The following is a 15000-nucleotide window of genomic DNA, read 5'->3' as shown; positions in this document are numbered from 1 at the left end:
CTTCCACCTCAAAACCCCCACCTACCCCCGATTTCCCCCTAACTAATACACCCTCTCTTCCACTCCCAACACCCATACTCCATTTTCCTCTCAGCCCTCTGTCCTCAATATTCCTCTCCCCCCCCAACTTCTCAACCTCTATCTGACTCTCAGTCTCACTCTATTTCTCAACCCCCCTATGCTATTCAGACCCCTAACTTTCAGACCCATTATGCCCTTCCTACCCCCCTAGATGCCCAGACCCCATTCGCCTACCAGGCACTCCCAGGCACCCCCCTAGCACCCCCCTAGCACCCCCCCATTCACCCCCACAGCCCCCACTCGCCCCCCAGACACCCCCCAGTTCCCCCCAGACCCCCGGTGAAAGGGGGAACTCTGACACCCGAGTTTCCAAGAAGAGTCTCAAGGTTTGGTACACCAATGCTGATGGGGTAGCCAATAAAGCAGAAGAGATAAAAGAAAGAGTTAGTGAGGCAGACCCCAGACATAGTGGCAATAGTGCAAACTAAAATAAATGGCATGATCTCGGAAGCAATCTTTCCAGAGGGGTACCAGGTGATAAGAAAAGAAAGGACACAGAGACAGGGAGGAGGAGTGGCACTCCTAATAAAGCGGAAATGGAAGTTTGATGAGCTGGAAAATCCGGGTACCAATGAAAGCACGAGCTTCATACATGGAACTCTGACAGTAGGTGGGAAGAAGATTGTAATCTTGATACTCTACAATCCCCCACCAAACAGTAGAAGGCCCAGGCAGGAGTACGAGGACAGCAACAAGACATGTATAGATGAACTGCAGAGGGCAGCAACTATAGCGCATAGAATGAGAGCGAAGCTGCTGGTCATGGGGGACCTAAATCACGGAGAGATAGATTGGGAAACGAGGAATCCCCATGGCGGGGAGGAGACCTGGGGAGCGAAGCTGGTAGACGTTATTGACAGGAATTTCCTAACACAGCATGTGAAAGAAGATACTAGGGAAAGAGGAGGTGATACGCCCAGCCTATTAGATCTCATTTTCACCCAGAATGTAGAAGACATCGAGCAGTTGGAACATGAAATACCACTAGGAGCTAGTGGCCATTGTGTCCTAGTCTTTGACTACATGATGGAGCTTAAAATTGTGACCAAAGGACAAGAGGTCCGGGAAAGGAGACTTGATTACAGAAAAGGGGACTACAGAAGGATAAGGGACTACCTGGGAGAAGTGCAGTGGAAGGAAGAACTTAGAGGAAACACAGTGCAAGGTATGATGAACCAAGTCATATTGAAATGCAAGGAGGCTGAAGAGAGATTTATTCCAACAATAAAGGAAAAAAGCAGGAGGGAATATAATAACCCATGGTTTAATAGACAGTGTCAGGAAGCAAAGGTGAGAAGCAGGAGGGAGTGGAGGAAGTACAGAAGACAAAGGACAGAGGACAACAGGATTAGATGTAACAGAGCTAGGAATGATTACATTAACATAAGAGGAGTGTCGGAAAGAAATTATGAGAATGATATTGCAGTCAAAGCGAAAAAGCAACCTAAATTACTACATAGCCATATAAGAAGGAAGATGTCGGTAAATGACCAAGTGACAAGACTGAGAAAAACAGAAGGGGCATATACAGAAAGCGACAAGGAAATCTGCGAGGTACTGAATGCAAAATTCCATGGAGTGTTCACAACCGAGCCTGAGCAGCTCTCATTGTTAGAAGCGATTACCCAAGATGAAAGACTATCAGATATAGAGGTGACAGCAGAGGAGGTAATGAAACAATTGACAACACTGGATGAAAATAAAGCTGTTGGACCAGACAAAGTATCACCGTGGATACTTAAAGAGGCAGCGCAGGCTCTCAGCGTGCCTCTGGCAATGATCTTTAATGAGTCACTTATGTCGGGAGAATTGCCCAGTTGCTAGAAGGAGGCAAATGTCGTACCGATTTTCAAAAAAGGTGATAGGGAGGAGGCACTTAACTACAGACCCGTATCACTGACAAGCATCCCCTGCAAACTACTTGAAAGAATAATTAGGCTAAGACTTGTTGAGCACCTGGAGAGCATTGGGTTTGTAAACAAGCACCAACATGGGTTTTGGACAGGGAAATCATGCCTAACAAACCTTTTAGAATTCTATGATAAAGTAACAAGGATAAGGCAGAACAGAGAAGGCTGGGCAGACTGCATATTTCTTGACTGCCAAAAGGCCTTTGATACAGTACCGCACATGAGACTGCTATACAAACTTGAGAGGCAGGCAGGAGTAAGCGGAAAGGCCCTAGTATGGGTGAAGAACTACCTAACAGGAAGGAGCCAGAGGGTAATGGTAAGGGGCGAGAAGTCGGACTGGCGAACAGTTACAAGTGGAGTACCTCAAGGATCGGTGCTGGGACCAATCCTCTTTCTAATTTACGTAAATGATATGTTTACAGGAGTGGAATCATACATGTCAATGTTTGCGGATGACGCAAAATTAATGAGAAGAGTTGTGACAGACGAGGATTGTAGGATCCTCCAAGAAGACTTAAACAAGTTGCAGAGATGGTCAGGGAAATGGCTACTGGAGTTTAACACCAGTAAATGTAAAGTTATGGAAATGGGATCAGGTGACAGGAGACCAAAGGGACAGTACACAATTAAGGGGAACAGCCTACCTGTAGCGATTCGAGAAAGAGACCTGGGAGTGGTTGTGACACCTAATCTAACTCCTGAGGCACATATAAATAGGATAACGACAGCAGCGTACTCTACACTGGCGAAAATTAGAACTTAATTCAGAAACCTAAATGAGGAGGCTTTTAGGGCGCTTTACACTGCCTACGTGAGACCCGTCTTAGAGTATGCCGCGCCATCATGGAGCCCCCACCTGAAGAAACACATAAACAAACTGGAGAAGGTTCAGAGGTTTGCGACGAGGCTTGTCCCAGAGTTACGAGGGATGGGATATGAAGAGCGTCTGAAGGAACTGAACCTTACGACACTAGAGAAAAGAAGGGAGAGAGGAGATATTATAGGGACATATAAAATACTCAGGGGAATTGACAAAGTGGAAATAGATGAAATGTTCACACGTAATAATAACAGAACGAGGGGACATGGGTAGAAACTGGAAATTCAGATGAGTCACAGAGATGTTAGGAAGCTTTCTTTTAGCGTGAGAGTAGTGGAAAAATGGAATGCACTTGGGGAACAGGTTGTGGAAGCAAATACTATTCATACTTTTAAAACTAGGTATGATAGGGAAATGGGACAGGAGTCATTGCTGTAAACAACCGATAGTTGGAAAGGCGGGATCCAAGAGTCAATGCTCGATGCTGCAAGCACAAATAGGTGAGTACACACACGCACGCACGCACACTTGTCCAGTTCAAGAAGACCAGGACAAGCTGCAGGAATGGTCGAACAAATGGTTGTTAGAGTTTAACCCAAGCAAATGTAATGTAATGAAGATAGGGGTAGGAAGCAGGAGACCAGATACAAGGTATCATTTGGGAGATGAAATACTTCAAGAGTCAGAGAGAGAGAAAGACCTGGGGGTTGATATCACGGCAGACCTGTCCCCTGAAGCTCATTTCAAGAGGATAACATCAGCGGCATATGCCAGGTTGGCTAACATAAGAACGGCCTTTAGAAACTTGTGTAAGGAATCTTTCAGAACATTATATACCACATATGTCAGACCAATCATGGAATATGCGGCTCCAGCATGGAGTCCATATCTAGTCCAGCATAAGACTAAACTGGAAGAGGTTCAAAGGTTTGCCACCAGACTAGTACCCGAGCTGAGAGGTATGAGCTACGAGGAGAGACTACGGGAATTAAACCTCACTTCGTTGGAAGACAGAAGAGTTAGGGGGGACATGATCACCACATTCAAGATTCGCAAGGGAATCGACAGGGTAGATAAAGACAGGCTATTTAATACTAGAGGCACACGCACTAGGGGACACAGGTGGAAATTGAGGGCCAAATGAGCCACAGAGATATTAGAAAGAACTTTTTTAGTGTCAGAGTGGTTGACAAATGGAATGCATTAGGAAGTGATGTGGTGGAGGCTGACTCCATGCACAGTTTCAAGTGTAGATATGATAGAGCCCAATAGGCTCAGGAACCTGTACACTTATTGATTGACGGTTGAAAGGCGGGACCAAAGAGCCAGAGCTCAACCACCGCAAGCACAATTAGGTGAGTACAATTAGGTGAGTATATACACACACACACACACACACACACACACGCAGAAGTGCAAGGACGCAGCAAACAAGTTTGTCCCAGTCCAAAAGGAAAACAGTGTAATGAAGATGAGAAACCCATAGTTTAATCAGAGATGTAGGCTAGCTAAGCAGCAAAGTAAAAGGGCATGGAAAAAGTATAGGAATAACAGGACACTTGAGAGCAGAGAAAGATATCAGAATGCCAGGAATGAATATGTCAGGATGAGAAGAGAGGCAGAAAGACAATACGAAAATGACATCGCAAGCAAGGCAAAGACTCAGCCTAAATTGCTGCATAGCCACATTAGAAAAAAACAGTAAAGGAACAGGTTATGAAATTAAGAATAGGGGAAGAAGGATTCACTACAAACGACAAGGAAGTGTGTGAGGAACTGAATAAGAATTTCCAGGAGGTCTTCACCTTAGAGCAAGGAGAAATCCCAGAGATAAGAGAGGAAATAGCTAACCAGGATCCACTGGAAGAGTTTGAGATTACCAGCGGGGAAGTAAGGAGGTGTTTACTAGAGTTGGATGTGACAAAGGCTATAGGCCCAGATGGAATCTCCCCCTTGGATACTAAAGGAAGGAGCAGAAGAACTGTGCCTGCCACTCTCCATAGTGTACAACAAATCACAGGTAACAGGAGAACTGCCAGAAATTTGGAAAGCAGCGTAGTCCCGATATACAAGAAAGGGGATAGACAGGAGGCACTGAACTACAGGCCAGTGTCCCTAACCTGCATACCATGCAAGCTGATGGAGAAGATTGTGCGAAGAAAGCTAGTGGAACATCTGGAGCGAAAGAACTTTGTAACACAGCATCAACATGGGTTCAGGGATGGCAGGTCCTGCCTCATAGGGTTACTTGAATTTTACGACCAGGCAACAAAAATCAGGCAAGAGAAGGGTGGGCAGACTGCATATTCTTGGATTGTCAGAAAGCCTTTGATACAATACCACACAAGAGGCTAGTGAAAAAGCTGGAGATGCAGGCCGGTGTGAAAGGGAAGGTACTCCATTGGATAAAGGAGTACCTAAGCAACATGAGACAACGAGTCAGTGTGAGGGGTGAGGTCTCAGATTGGCGAGACGTTACAAGTGGAGTCCCGCAGGGGTCAGTCCTCGGACCTATACTGTTTCCGATATATGTAAATGATCTCTCAGAGGGTATAGAATCGTTTCTCTCAATGTTTACTGATGATGCAAAAATTATGAGGAGGATTAAAACAGAGGATGATAGTAGGAGGTTACAAGATGACCTAGACAGACTGAGACTCCAACAAATCGCTGTTGAAGTTCAACCCGAGTAAATGCAAAGTATTAAACTAGGCAGTGGAAACAAGAGGCCAGACACAGGATACAGAATAGGAGATGAAGTACTTAATGAAACGGACAGATAGAAAGATCTAGGAGTTGATATCACACCAAACCTGTCTCCTGAAGCCCACATAAAAAGAATAACGTCTGCGGCATATGTGAGGCTGGCTAATATCAGAACAGCGTTCAGGAACCTGTGTAAGGAATCATTCAGAATCTTGTACACCACATATGTCAGACCAATCCTGGAGTATGCGTCCCCAGCATGGAGACCCGTACCTTGTCAAGCACAAGACGAAGCTGGAAAAAGTCCAGAGGAATGCCACTAGACTAGTCCCAGAACTAAGAGGCATGAGTTACGAAGAAAGGCTGCGGGAAATGCACCTTACGACCCTGGAAGATAGAAGAGTAAGGAGAGACATAATCACAACCTATAAAATCCTCAGGGGAATCGACCGGGTAAACAAGGATAAACTATTCAACACTGGTGGTACGCGAACAAGGGGACACAGGTGGAAACTGAGTACCCACATGACCCACAGGGACGTTAGAAGGAACTTTTTCAGTGTCAGAGTAGTTAACGGATGGAATGCGTTAGGCAGTGATGTGGTGGAGGCTGACACCATACACAATTTTAAATGTAGATATGATAGAGCCCAGTAGGCTCAGGAATCTGTACACCAGTTGATTGACAGTTGAGAGGCGGGACCAAAGAGCCAAAGCTCAACCCCCGCAAGCACAAATAGGTGAGTACAATTAGGTGAGTACACACACCCACACACACACACACACACACACATATCTCCCGGAGATATGAAATAGAGGGTATAGATTCATTTCTCTCAATGTTTGTGGACGATGCCAAAATTATGAGAATGATTAAGGCAGAAGAGGACTGTTTGAGGCTTCAAGAAGACCTAGATCAACTGAAGGAATGGCCGAACAAATGGTTATTAGAGTTTAACCCAACCAAATGTAACGTAATGAAGATAGGTGTAGGGAGCAGGAGGCCAAATACAAGCTACCATCTGGGAGAGGAAATTCTTCAGGAGTCAGAGAAAGAAAAGACTTGAGAGTTGATATCACGCCAGACCATATCAAGAGGATAACATCAGCGGCATATGCCAGGCTGGCCAACATACGAACGGCATTCAGAAACTTGTGTAAAGAATCATTCAGAACTTTGGAGAGGAACCCTCTCCTTCCCTAGGTGGCAGTTTGCTAAAGCGGACTGGAACCTTTTTACCCTCAGTGCTACTCTCTCTGACCTCTTCCTTCTGCCTCTCCCTCGCTCTCTCCTCTTTTTTCATGACACTGTCTTCGACGCTGCCCTCCACTCTATTCCTCGCTCTTCCTCTCCTGGTCCGCGGAAGTGCGTTCCCTGGTGGAATGCAGACTGTGCTCGGGCTGTCCTCTGTAAGCGTGCAGCCTGGAAGAGGCACCGCCGAGCACAGGCTGTTTTCTTTTCTTTCGGAGAGTGAGTGCGGTGGCCCGTAGGGCCATCCGTATGGCTAAACGTGAATGTTGGGCATCTTATGTCTCCACAATTACGTCCGAAACTCCCCTGCCACAGATCTGGAAGCGTATCCGCAAGATAGCGGGTAAGTTCGTTCCCGATGTTTCACCGGTCCTTCACCTCCGTGGTACTCTTGTGGCCGACGCGTTGCAGGTCGCTACCGAACTGGATTCACACTTTCCTTCTGTTAGCTCTAGTCTTCATCTTCCCCAATCTTTCCTTCTTCGTAAACCTGTCCTTGAGTCTCGTCCTTTAGATTTCTGCACTCGTCTTCGACTCCCCTATAACGATCCCTTCTCTCTCTCTGAACTTCGTTCTGCCCTGGCCCTCTGCGGTTCTACAGCGGCGGGCTCCGATGGTATTCATTATGAAATGCTTCGCCATCTCCCTCCGTGCACGTCTCAGTATTTACTGAGTCTGTATAATCGGATCTGGGAGTCGTCGTCAGTCCCTGAGGACTGGTTCGATGCCATTGTCCTCCCTCTTCGTAAACCAGGGTCTCTGGGAACTTCCCCTAAGGACTTTCGCCCTATTGCCCTCACAAGCTGTGTCTGCAAACTCTTTGAACGTATGGTTAACGTTCGTCTGATGAGGTTCCTGGAACACCATCACCTCCTCTCCCCTTCTCAATTTGGTTTCTGCAAGTGACGCAGCACGACAGATGTCCTGGTGTACTTGGAGGTCTATATTCGTACTGCTTTTGCTGCGAGGACCTCCGTTGTTGCCGTCCGTTTTGACTTGGAAAAGGCTTACGACACCACTTGGCGATATCATATTCTATCCCAGCTTCATTCTTTTGGCCTTCGTGGTCATCTCCCCTCTCTTTCCCCACAGCTTCCTCTCTCGTCATTCCTTTGGGGTGCGCCTTGATACCGCTCTCTCTGCCTCTTTTCAGCAATTCGAAGGTGTACCCCAGGGTAGTGTTCTGAGCACTACTCTTTTTCTGGTTGCCCTCAATGGTCTTCTTTCCTCTCTTCCTTCAGGCATCTTCTCCGCTCTCTAAGTCGATGATCTTACCCTTTGCAGTCAGGGTGATGATTCGCCTCTCCTTCACCGCCGGCTTCAACTTGCGATTGATGCCGTGTCGTCTTGGGCCACCGATCATGGCTTCAAGTTCTCTCCTACTAAGACATGTGCCATGACTTTTACTCGGAAACGGGTTGTTCTTCGTCCCTTTTTGTCACTTTATGGTCGTCCTCTTTAGTACAAAGATTCTGCGAAGCTTTTGGGGTTATTCCTTGACACTCGTTTGTCTTGGTCTCCCCATATCTCTTACTTCCGTGTTGAGTGCTCTTAGGCCCTTACCCTCCTTCGGGTGTTGTCCTATACTTCTTGGGGGCGGATAGGCGCACTCTCCTTGCTTTAGATTCCTCTCTCGTCCTGTCTAAGCTCGATTATGGTTGCCCTGCTTACTCGTCTGCTTCTCCTTCTACTCTTCGCCGTCTTAATGTTTTGCACCATACTGGGTTGCGCCTCAGTTCTGGTGCCTTTCGTTCGACTCCCGTCTTTAGCTTGTATGTTGACACTGGTTTCCTGTCTCTCCAGGACCGCCGTGATTGCTACTGTCTTCACTATCTTGCGCGGTCCTTACAACATCCTTCCTCTCGCCTCTGTCGTTCTTTAACATTTACCCCTCCTGCGGTTCCTGTTCCTCTTCACCACTTCCCTCTTTCTGTCCGGTTATCTCGCTTACATAATTCGCTTTCCGTTCGTATTTCTAATGTTTCTCCTTGTGTTGTTCCTTTTTTTACCCCGTGGAGAGTCCCCCTTCCGCAGTTTTGTACTTCCTTGACCTGCATCACTAAAGCTTTTACCCCTCTTACGGTTCTAAAACGCCTTTTCCTTGAGCACTTTTCTTCTCACTCCCGCTCCGTTTATGTCTTCACCGATGGGTCTAAGTCTGCGGACGGTGTTGGCTACTCTGTTGTTTTTCCTGATCGCACTTATATGTGTCGCTTACCTCCGGAGACTAGCATCTTCACAGCGGAGCTTTATGCTATTCTCTATGCTCTTCGTCTTCTGCTTTCTCGTTGTCAGTCTTCCTTTGTTGTTGTTGTTGACTCTCGTAGTGCCCTCGTGGCTCTCGGGGCCTTTATTCCGGTTCATTCAGTGGTTGTCGAGATCCAGTACTGGCTGTTTCTAGTTCACAGTAAATTTAAGTCTGTTGAGTTTTGTTGGGTTCCCAGCCATATTGGTGTGTCTTTAAATGAGCGTGCGGATGCTGCTGCCAAGGAAGCTGTCTGCTCTTGTCCCATCTCTCATAAAGGTATTCCATATTCCGACTTTTACCCGGTTTTCCATTCCTCCATCCTTACCAGTTGGCATTCTTCTTGGTCGTCTGTTACTGGTAACAAACTACGTACTCTTAAATGTTTTGTTTCCTCGTGGCCGTCCTCCTACCACTGTAACCGGCGATGGGAAACGGCTCTGACGAGGTTGTGTATTGGCCATACTCCCTTAACCCATGGTCACTTGATGGAGCGTCGCCCTGCTCCTTGTTGTCCTGATTGCATTGTCCCTCTTACAGTCGTGCATGTCCTTCTTGAATGTCCTGACTTCCAGGACGAGCGTATGTCTTGCTTTCCGACCGCCCCTCGTGGTCACCTGTCCCTCAATAGAATTCTTGGTGACTTGGATACTTTTGATAACGTACGCCTTATGCGTTTTTGTTCTCCTATTGGGATCCTTGGTGATATTTAGCGCCCTCTGATTATTCCGCACTTTGATGGTGCTACATAGCCTTCCCGGTTTGGTGCCTTCTTTTGATAATTACTTACTTACTTCAGACTACGGCTAGGGGATTAGTGGCTTATCTGGGTTCCCAGTGAGCTCACAGTTGCTGTCCCTGTTACCTGACTACCTCTTACGATTGTATTAATGAATGGAATGCAATAGTGTCTATGATATATTATATCGCACTGGTATGTAGGCCAGTGTGAGTGGTCATCGCATGTGGGCCAGGGTGAGTGGTCATAGCATGTGAAACATTGTGGGTAATCATACCATGTGAGCTAGTATGGGTGGTCAAAGAATGTGGGTTAGTGTTGGTTGGCATAGCATGTGGACCAGGGTGAGTGGTCATAGCATGTGGGCCAGGGTGAGTGGTCATAGCATGTGGGCCAGGGTGAGTGGTCATAGCATGTGGGCCAGGGTGATTGGTCAAAGAATGTTGACCATTGTGAGTGATCAAAGCATATGGGCCAGTGTGGGTGGTCAAAGAATGTGGTTTAGTGTTGGTTGGCATAGCATGTGGGTCAGTGTGAGTGTTCATAGAATGCGGGCCAGTGTGGGTGGTCATAGTATGTGGGTCAGTGTGAGTGGCCATAGCATGTGGGCCAGTGTGAGTGGTCAAAACATTTAGGTCAGGGTGAGTGGTCATAGCATGTGGGCCAGTGTGAGTGGCCATAGCATATGGGCCAGTGTGGGTGGTCATAGCATGTGGGCCAGTGTCAGTGATCTTAGTATGTGGGCCAGTGCGAGTGGTCAAAGCATTTAGGTCAGGGTGAGTGGTCATAGCATGTGGGCAAGTATGAGTGTCCATAGCATATGGGCCAGTGTGGGTGGTCATAGCATGTGGGTCAGTGTTAGTGATCATAGTATGTACTCACCTAGTTGTGCTTGCGGGGGTTGAGCTCTGGCTCTTTGGTCCCGCCTCTCAACTGCCAATCAACAGGTGTACAGGTTCCTGAACCTATTGGGCTCTATCATATCTACACTTGAAACTGTGTATGGAGTCAGCCTCCACCACATCACTTCCTAATGCATTCCATTTGTCAACCACTCTGACACTAAAAAAGTTCTTTCTAATATCTCTGTGGCTCATTTGGGCACTCAGTTTCCACCTGTGTCCCCTAGTGCGTGTGCCCCTTGTGTTAAACAGCCTGTCTTTATCAACCGTGTCAATTCCCTTGAGGATCTTGAATGTGGTGATCATGTCCCCCCTAACTCTTCTGTCTTCCAACGAAGTGAGGTTTAATTCCCGTAGTCTCTCCTCGTAGCTCATACCTTTCGGCTCGTGTACTAGTCTGGTGGCAAACCTTTGAACCTTTTCCATTTTAGTCTTATGCTTCACTAGATATGGACTCCATGCTGGTGCCGCATACTAGAGGATTGGTCTGACATATGTGGTATATAATGTTCTGAATGATTCCTTACACAAGTTTCTTAAGGCCGTTCTTATGTTAGCCAACCTGGCATATGCTGCTGCTGTTATCCTCTTGATATGAGCATCAGGGGACAGGTCTGGCGTGATATCAACCCCCAGGTCTTTCTCTCTCGCGGACTCTTGAAGTATTTCAGCTCCCAAGTGATACCTTGTATCTGGTCTCCTGCTTCCTACCCCTATCTTCATTACATTACATTTGCTTGGATTAAACTCTAACAGCCATTTGTTCGACCATTCCTGCAGCTTGTCCAGGTCTTCTTGAAGCCTCAAGCTGTCCTCCTCTGTCTTAATCCTTCTCATAATTTTGGCGTCGTCAGCAAACATTGAGAGGAATGAGTCTATACCCTCTGGGAGATCATTTATGTATATCAGAAACAGGATAGGTCCAAGTACAGAGCCCTGTGGGAATCCACTGGTGACTTCACGCCAGTCTGAGGTCTCACCTCTCACTGTAACTCTCTGCTTCCTACTGTTTAGGTACTCCCTCATCCACTGGAGCGCCCTACCAGTTACTCCTGCCTGTTTCTCTAGCTTATGCATCAACCTTTTATGGGGTACTGTGTCAAAGGCTTTCCGACAGTCCAAAAAAATGCAATCCGCCCACCCTTCTCTTTCTTGTTTAATCTTTGTCACCTGATGGTAGAATTCTATCAATCCTGTAAGGCAAGATTTACCCTCCCTGAACCCATGTTGATGGGTTGTCACGAAGTCTCTTCTCTCCAGATGTGTTACTAGGTTTTTTCTCACAGTCTTCTCCATCACCTTGCATGGTATACAAGTTAAGGACACTGGCCTGTAGTTCAGTGCCTCTTGTCTGTCACCCTTTTTGTATATTGGTACTACATTAGCAGTCTTCCATATTTCTGGTAGGTCCCCCGTTTCCAATGACCTACTATACACTATGGAGAGTGGTAGGCAAAGTGCTCCTGCACTTTGATGGCCAAATATGTGGGCCAGTGTGGGTGGTCATAGCATGTGGGCCAGTGTGAGTGGTCATAGCATGTGGGCCAGTGTGGGTGGTCATAGCATGTGGGCCAGTGTTAGTGATCATAGTATGTGGGCCAGTGTGGGTGGTCATAGTATGTGGGCCAGTGTAAGTGGTCATAGCATGTGGGCCAGTGTTAGTGATCATAGTATGTGGGCCAGTGTGGGTGGTCATAGTATGTGGGCCAGTGTGAGTGGTCATAGCATGTGGGCCAGTGTGGGTGGTCATAGCATGTGGGCCAGTGTTAGTGATCATAGCATGTGGGCCAGTGTTAGTGATCATAGTATGTGGGCCAGTGTTAGTGATCATAGCATGTGGGCCAGTGTTAGTGATCATAGTATGTGGGCCAGGGTGGGTGGTGTTACAGTGCCCTCTCCTATTTCTTTCGTTTGCCGGCGTAAAGAGTCATATCAGCTCTCCCTACTGATTCTCTGAGGTTCAGGGAGTCTATTGACATGTGTGGCGACCAGACCGGCTGCCAGTTAAAGGAAGGAAGTTACATTATAAGTTGTAAATAAGGGGAAATTACCGCCCTGATATAAAATGAAAGAGTATCCCCTAAGGCAGATATGACCTTTTGGAAGGGACACTACCCGATCGTAGTGTCTAAATTGGCCGATTTAGGTCGCGGGCGACCAATCAGGGCCCGCCATGACGTCACCGAGTGCCCCGGGCGGCGCCAACGTCAGAGTTGACCCGACCTTGGAAGCGACAGGACGCGCCTCGGTCTGCTCTCAAGGACTAGAGGCTCTACAAGCCTTTCTTAGTGGATTAGTGCTGGCTATTGCAGCCCATCGGATATATTGGAGACCCCGCGCTTCTGGGAAGCAAAAAGGAACCAAATTTATTGAGCGAAAGAGGGCCAAACTTGGAAAATATTCGACGACGACGCTGGGCGGCGACGCTGGACGTTGAGGGTCTGAAAAGGTGTGGCGGGCAAGCCTAGCTGTGACCGGATCACATCCACTGAGGGTTTTGTAAGGACGACACCGTGCCTAGGACAAGGAGCAACGCCTTGTGGAAGGGGCGAGTGTGGGAAAATAGTGATTAGCTCAGCGCCCATCGATGAACCAGGATTGGGGTAGCTGAATCTCAGGGATTGGAACGGCGACGACGCGAAGGCTCCACGACACCTGAGGACCAGTGGAACGTTCCTGGATCATCGAGGATTGACTCAGGAAGCGTGGGAACCTCACACCATCGAGGGACAGAAGTCGTGAGCCAGGAATGTAAGGTAGATCATTTTCCCTCCCATTACCCCTTTGTGAGTAGGCTAGTTGGGCCACAGTAGTTACTTATGTATGTGGCAACGGGACATTAATACTTTAGTAGTAGAATAGGCTGCAAGGCAGCTTGTGTCCAGGACTGTCAGAGAGGACAGTGTGTATGGATGGCAGGACAGTGAAGAAGAGGCGCCGACGTGGTGAAGAGGCCCTCCTGTGAGAGAGTGTGCGACTCCTGTCTTTCTGCCCAGTTGAAGGAGTGTTGGAGGTCGTGGAAGAAGAGGCTGACGATCTCCAGACTTATTATCCTTATTTTCATATTCATGTATTACTTGTGATTGTATGTGTGATCATGTAATTTGCATCAGTAAATTCACACTTTTATCACTGTGTTTAAGTGTGCCTCCATTTATGGTATTTCTTTATGAGCATGCACGAAGGTTATCATAGTACCACCTAGGGAACACAACGTTCCCTATAGAAGTTCTTATTGCCTGGTGAGTGGTAAAGACAGCACAGACTTACATAAAAGTGTACCCCTAGCCATCCGATCAGTATCAGTGCCTGAATGGTGGCAACTATTAACGTAGTGGCTATAGAGAGAGGTAAAGCCACACAGACCTTCCTGGGAGAGTACCCTGGGCCGACAGTCTAGTAGCAGATCTATGGGAGTAGCAATCTTCTGGCTACAAACAACATATAATACACCCACTGAACTGCATTGCTGGGGTGCAGATATAATAACCCAGCTGGCGACCTTGTTAAGAAGAAGATAGAGAAGACAGGCGGGAAAGGCGTTCCTGCAACATTTTTGTCTGGCAGGCAAGACTCAGGGAGGTTATCGTTATAAGGTAAGCCTGAGTCTTCCTTCACTCCTCCACGGGTCTAGGCCGGAACTGTTAACAGCAGTTTCCCCGTGTTTGACTGAAGGGCTTCCGCGGTGAATCAGTGGCACCCCCCTTATTGTGGTAGAAGCAAAGACCTGCGGAGGTGGGCATTGTTGGTCCTCTCCTGTGTGACCAAGGAGACTCCGGTGAATCCAGGGAGTCGGAGGGGCTGAGTATCCGGCCTTTTGAGCCCCTAGCAGCTGAGTGCTAGCAGAGCCCCGGCCCACCCCCCACGTGACAGTGGTCATAGCATGTGGGCCAGTGTGGGTGGTCATAGTATGTGGGCCACCTGATGGTACAATATCAAAAGCTATGATGAAATCAAAGTACATAACGTCACAGTCCTTGACAGAAGCAGCTGTTTTTCTGTGTTTAATAATGTCCTCTCTGTAAACGACTAAACAGGTAAACTTGTCTTCTTCACTTCCAATAGAGGTTTGTTCAGGTGTATGTAGAGTATCGCGTTCCTTCGTAAATATGATAAAATACTCATTTAAAATGCCACTCATTTCTTCGTTTTTATTACTTTCTTGAACTTTGGAGTTTGTTTTTTTGGACCTGATAAAATGCACTTCATAATTAATTTTTTTTTCTATAATCTCCTTTAGATAAAATGCACTTCATAATTAATTGTTTTTTCTATAATCTTCTTTATTTTTAGTGCTCGTGATAGTACGATAAAATGTTGTTATAGATTCCCGGTTTTTAAT

At 47.1% G+C, this 15000-nt stretch overlaps 3 protein-coding genes across 3 annotated transcripts in view; 1 reads left to right on the top strand and 2 right to left on the bottom strand.

The window, feature by feature from the left end:
- The window catches only part of LOC138365178 (uncharacterized), a 352859-nt gene that overhangs the window by 38157 nt on the left and 299702 nt on the right, over positions 1 to 15000 (top strand). The window lies entirely within an intron of this gene.
- On the bottom strand, positions 9939 to 10625 carry LOC138365455 (mucin-20-like). The gene has a single exon (XM_069325769.1). The coding sequence runs from the start codon at positions 10623 to 10625 to the stop codon at positions 9939 to 9941; it is 687 nt and encodes a 228-aa protein (XP_069181870.1).
- Positions 12088 to 12516, bottom strand: LOC138365454 (putative uncharacterized protein ENSP00000383309). Its single transcript, XM_069325768.1, has one exon. The coding sequence runs from the start codon at positions 12514 to 12516 to the stop codon at positions 12088 to 12090; it is 429 nt and encodes a 142-aa protein (XP_069181869.1).

The sequence above is a fragment of the Procambarus clarkii genome, chromosome 16 (genome assembly GCF_040958095.1).
Source record: "Procambarus clarkii isolate CNS0578487 chromosome 16, FALCON_Pclarkii_2.0, whole genome shotgun sequence".
NCBI lineage: Eukaryota > Metazoa > Arthropoda > Malacostraca > Decapoda > Cambaridae > Procambarus > Procambarus clarkii.
The sequence above is the reverse complement of the archived record's forward strand: the minus strand, read 5'-3'. Positions and strand labels throughout refer to the sequence as shown.